Here is a 4,384-nt window from a genome sequence, read left to right as displayed (position 1 = left end):
AGCCTCTAAACCTCAGTTTATTTACTCTGTACCACTATAGTGACCAGTGAGACACAGACAGAATGCATCAGTAAACCCATCCAAGGGGTCTAATTATTACCATTGGGAACTGGGCCAGTTTAACCAGTTTAATTTCATATAAGCTGTCCTACAATCATTAGATGGTAAGTACTTTCAGGAACTAACCACTTGGGCTGGAGTCAAACTGGTGAGCTGGAGGTGAAAAGCTCCATGTTCTATTACTAATCCCCTGAGCTATAGAGTCCCCAGCTGGTAGTTCTACGAAGGTTCACACAGCTTTTTTTTGAAAGGCAGCAAAAGTAGTTACAAGGTTTTTTAAAAAAATAAAACAAAACAAAAAAACCCCACACTTGCAAGAACAACTATCTTTTTCTTAAAATAATCTCTCTGAAAGTACCAGACTGTACACATTTTACAAGAATAAACAAACTTCTGTAATATTTATCCACAAACTGGGAGTCAGAGATCATTAGTGCAAATTTCTGCTGACCGGCAGCATTTGTTCTATAAACTTTGGGTATCCTAAGTGGTCCATTAGAGAACAACAGATATCTTCAATCCGTCTAATCTCTTCATTGGGCATGTTTTGTTTCCAGGCATGAATGCTACTTGGTGAAATTTCCCCTTCATAAGGAAGATAGAAAAGACTGGTGGAGGTGGCAAATAATATTTGGTTTAAACTAGCAGGAGGAAGAGGAATACCAAGAAAGGCAAAAATTCTTTCAGCTGTCTTCTGAGGAAAGCTCACAATATCTTCAAACTTGACCAGCTGATAATTTGTTGGCTGCAAGTCCTCATTTATTCTCAGTGCTGCTGCTGTGTTTGCTAGCCATAAATAGGACAAGACAGAAACAGCATTTGAATTAGAATTTGAAAGTTCTTTTCTTAATGATTCATATTCAAAGGCATAGCCTTCATTTACACTACATTTTCCTTTACCATTTTCCCCTTTAAATATTGCAGCCAAGCGTTGTGGAACATTTTTCAAGGAGTAAAGGCTTGGCTTATTTTTGTACAACATCGAATAGATCCACGCCCGTGGGTCCCTTACTATGTATAATGCTCTCATTGATGGTCCTAGGATTTCCTGAAAGAAGGGAAGCTTTAACGTCCAGCTCCCACTGCTTAAACTAAGCACAGGTCGTGCATTAGGATAATAGACGAGGTGCCTTCTCAGTTCCCTAATATATTCAGCATCTTTATCTGGACTCCCTCTTGCCCTGCTTCTTTGCTCTGACAGAGATTCTCTCTTTTTGAATCTTTTCCTTTTGTCCTTGCTTATGGCAGAATGCTGAGCAACTTTACTTCTGCTGGCTTCATACAAATGAATGTTTTGTAAATGTAATTTTGTGCCTCGAACTAGAGACTGGAGCCACCCTTGGATAAGACGAAAATGACCGTTCTGGACATCAGAAACCTTCCATTCACATGGATCTACAAAGGAATCAATTTCAAATTCAGTCTGAGGAATTTCGAGATAGGGTGTAGGTATTCTGATGTATAAGAAGTCACTGCTGTTGAAAAACAGCTGTTTTAAAATTTCTGCTCCAGAGGCGGGAAGTGCAGTAATGATCACATCTGGCAAAACAACATGGTTTCCTTCTAATTGTTTGGCTTTATTGCCTTTATCATGTTGTAGCCTTGTCATGTCACTGCTCCATTTTGCACAGATGGGCTGAGTACACATGCTCCACACATCCACCAATTCAATAAGCCACAGTGTGACAACCAGTATCAGGATCCAACGCAACATTTTACTGAAGGATATGTAAAACCGCCACTGAAAAGCCAGTATGACCAAACTAACACCCAAAATTAACCCTGCAATTATGCTCACTTTGAATCCAAATGGGAAAACCACCCTATTATTTTTTATCTGTTTTTCAACAGATGCAGTACCTAGACCAAACTTGGTCACTTTGTTTTCATGAACTACTTTGGCAAAGCCACCAAATCCCAAGTAATCGAACCTTGTCTTTAAATTCTGATATTCAGTCACAACAGAGATGGTGTTTTCAGTGTTGTTGACACTGAGCAAAATCTGAAATCCAGATTTTGCATTATCTATGAGTCTGCAGTTAGAAACATTGACATATGGGCCATAGAAAAGGTAAACAATCCTTGTAAGTGTGTTTTTCATTGGAAAGGTAACATTTACAAACTGAGTCCATCGCTTTTTGAATTCAGCAGCTTGTTCTGCCTCCTGTATCCTAGCAACAGGACTACTCCCATGATGATCAAACCAAAACATCTTGTAGTGGGCGTCCCACACATCCATCATAGCTCCATTGTATTTGTTCTTAAATTTATAGGGTATGTATTTAAAATCAATGTCAAGATTATGAAAAAAGGCACTGACAGAATTAACAGGAGAGTCTTCCTCCTTCTCGATATGGTCTACTACTAACAAGGTCTGAGAATTTAAGAGCAGCAAAACGCGATACACGCTTTTCAATTTCATTGCTGATGTGTAAGCAGATACTGCCTCACCACTCACAAACATCATGTCTCCAGCCTGGGAGGCTGTTATGATTTCTCCAGTTGAGTCTCCAACCTCATCACCAATCCACTTCAGCCACTGGGCACACTCGCCAAGCTGTCCCTCCCAAGGCTGGTTGCACTGGCTCGTAGGTGATGGAGCAAAGACCAAGACATTGTTCAGGTGGCTGAGTTTAGGTCCATAAAGAGCCTCAGATACAAACACCTGTCCATTGGGAGCAAAAGTGAAAGAGTTCTGATCAGGATGTTCATGTCCCGGATTGAAACTTCTCCACCCGTCAATCCAGGCATACGGTTGAAAGTGAACAATATCGTAGACAGCACGTCCACCAAGTTTTCCAGACTTAAAGGACACAAAGGTGTTGGTCTGACTGTTTGGCAATCCAGCCCCATAAGTAACAACTCCCCAGTTAGGAAACACATGCATTTTAGCAGTACCGTAATCAGGAGGCGGCTGAGGAGTGATTTCGGCAGCGTACCAAATAAATTCAGTGTGTAGTGTACTCCACCTCTGCGCAGTGGATGGCACCATTGGCCCGTCCTTGGGTCTGTGTTTCCTAATCTGCTGTGCCAGCCAGTTGCCAGCTCCATTCTTCATGACAAACTTATCCAAGAACACCAGCTGGCTCTCAGGACCATAAAACCAGTTGTAATTAGAATCTGCTACACCCACAGTCCTCTGAAAGCCTGGTAACAGTGTGGCATAGTAAAACCAAAAGTGCGCTTTGAGCCAGTTATTCTCCAAGTTGTTAATACCAAAGTGGCGCTGAGCCAGGAAAACATACTGGGTTACTGACTTGGCTGTGTAACTCCCATAAGCTACTCCCTCATCCAGAGACCCGTCTACAATATGATTGAGCAGAAACATCGTTTTCTCCATTACATCAACAACAGTGTGTTTCCAAATATTTGCCTGAGATCCTTTGTCCACCCCTGCAACTAAAGCCCCAATAAGCAAAGCAAGCATGTTGGTTGCTTGATGATTATGGAGAAGCTGCTTTCCCCAGGAACGAACCTTTGAGTACTCATACATTTCCTCACTTACAGACCATATCTTCTCCAGGTATTTTTGCCTTCTCTCATTTCCCAGTGAGTTATACAAGAAGTCAAAAGCAGTGGCAAATCCTGTTAGGGAGTGACCGAGTGGCACTTCATCTCCCGGTGCATTCTCAACCAACCAGTTTTTGTAGCCAGCCATTCTATCCATATATTCCAGGGCAAAGTCAAACGCAGCTTTATCTTCAGGGCACAGCAAACAATAAAATGCTAGAGGAGGCAGATTGTTACCGTAAATCTCATTCCACTTTGCAGCAAAATCAGCGTGCTTGGGTGGAGGTAGGTAGTATGATGGGTTGGACAGCATAACCATCACTGCACTTCTGATGGCTCTGAACAGATGCGAATGGCTTGTATGAGCCTTCTGCCTCAGTGCCTGCACATCTTCGGCGTCGAAATACAAGCTTGGATGCAGAACCGTTTTTTTCAGCTTCTGCTCAGCGCTAAGACCTTCAAGTTGCTGTTTTTCATATCGATCTACGTTTTCTGTGAAAGTCACCCAATCAGAGTAATTGCTTACAGATTCTTCAAAAGTGAAGACAGCAAACATCATTAATGCTAGAAATAAAGTATGCCCCATGAACATCAGAGCCATGATCCATTAGGCAGCTCCTCTTCCCCAGGCATGCATTTCCTAACAAAACACAACGTTCAGATATCAAACTTTGACACAGTTAGTACAAAAATGAACATATTAAGGCATATTTTTAGGAGAAAAGACTTAGTGTGTACTGCGCATTCTAACAGATTACTTGTGATCTGAGCTACAATATTGAAGCAACAAGGCTGTCAAAAACTTAAATCTCAG

At 41.6% G+C, this 4,384-nt stretch overlaps 1 protein-coding gene across 1 annotated transcript; it reads right to left on the bottom strand.

Moving 5' to 3' along the window:
• Positions 1–490: 490 nt before the first annotated feature.
• DSEL (dermatan sulfate epimerase-like) lies at positions 491–4,171 on the bottom strand. Its single transcript, XM_009889081.1, has one exon. The coding sequence runs from the start codon at positions 4,169–4,171 to the stop codon at positions 491–493; it is 3,681 nt and encodes a 1,226-aa protein (XP_009887383.1).
• Between the last annotated feature and the right edge of the window lie 213 nt (positions 4,172–4,384).

Source organism: Charadrius vociferus, unplaced genomic scaffold (genome assembly GCF_000708025.1).
Source record: "Charadrius vociferus isolate BGI_N301 unplaced genomic scaffold, ASM70802v2 scaffold65, whole genome shotgun sequence".
NCBI lineage: Eukaryota > Metazoa > Chordata > Aves > Charadriiformes > Charadriidae > Charadrius > Charadrius vociferus.
This window is presented reverse-complemented; position numbering and strand designations above follow the sequence as displayed.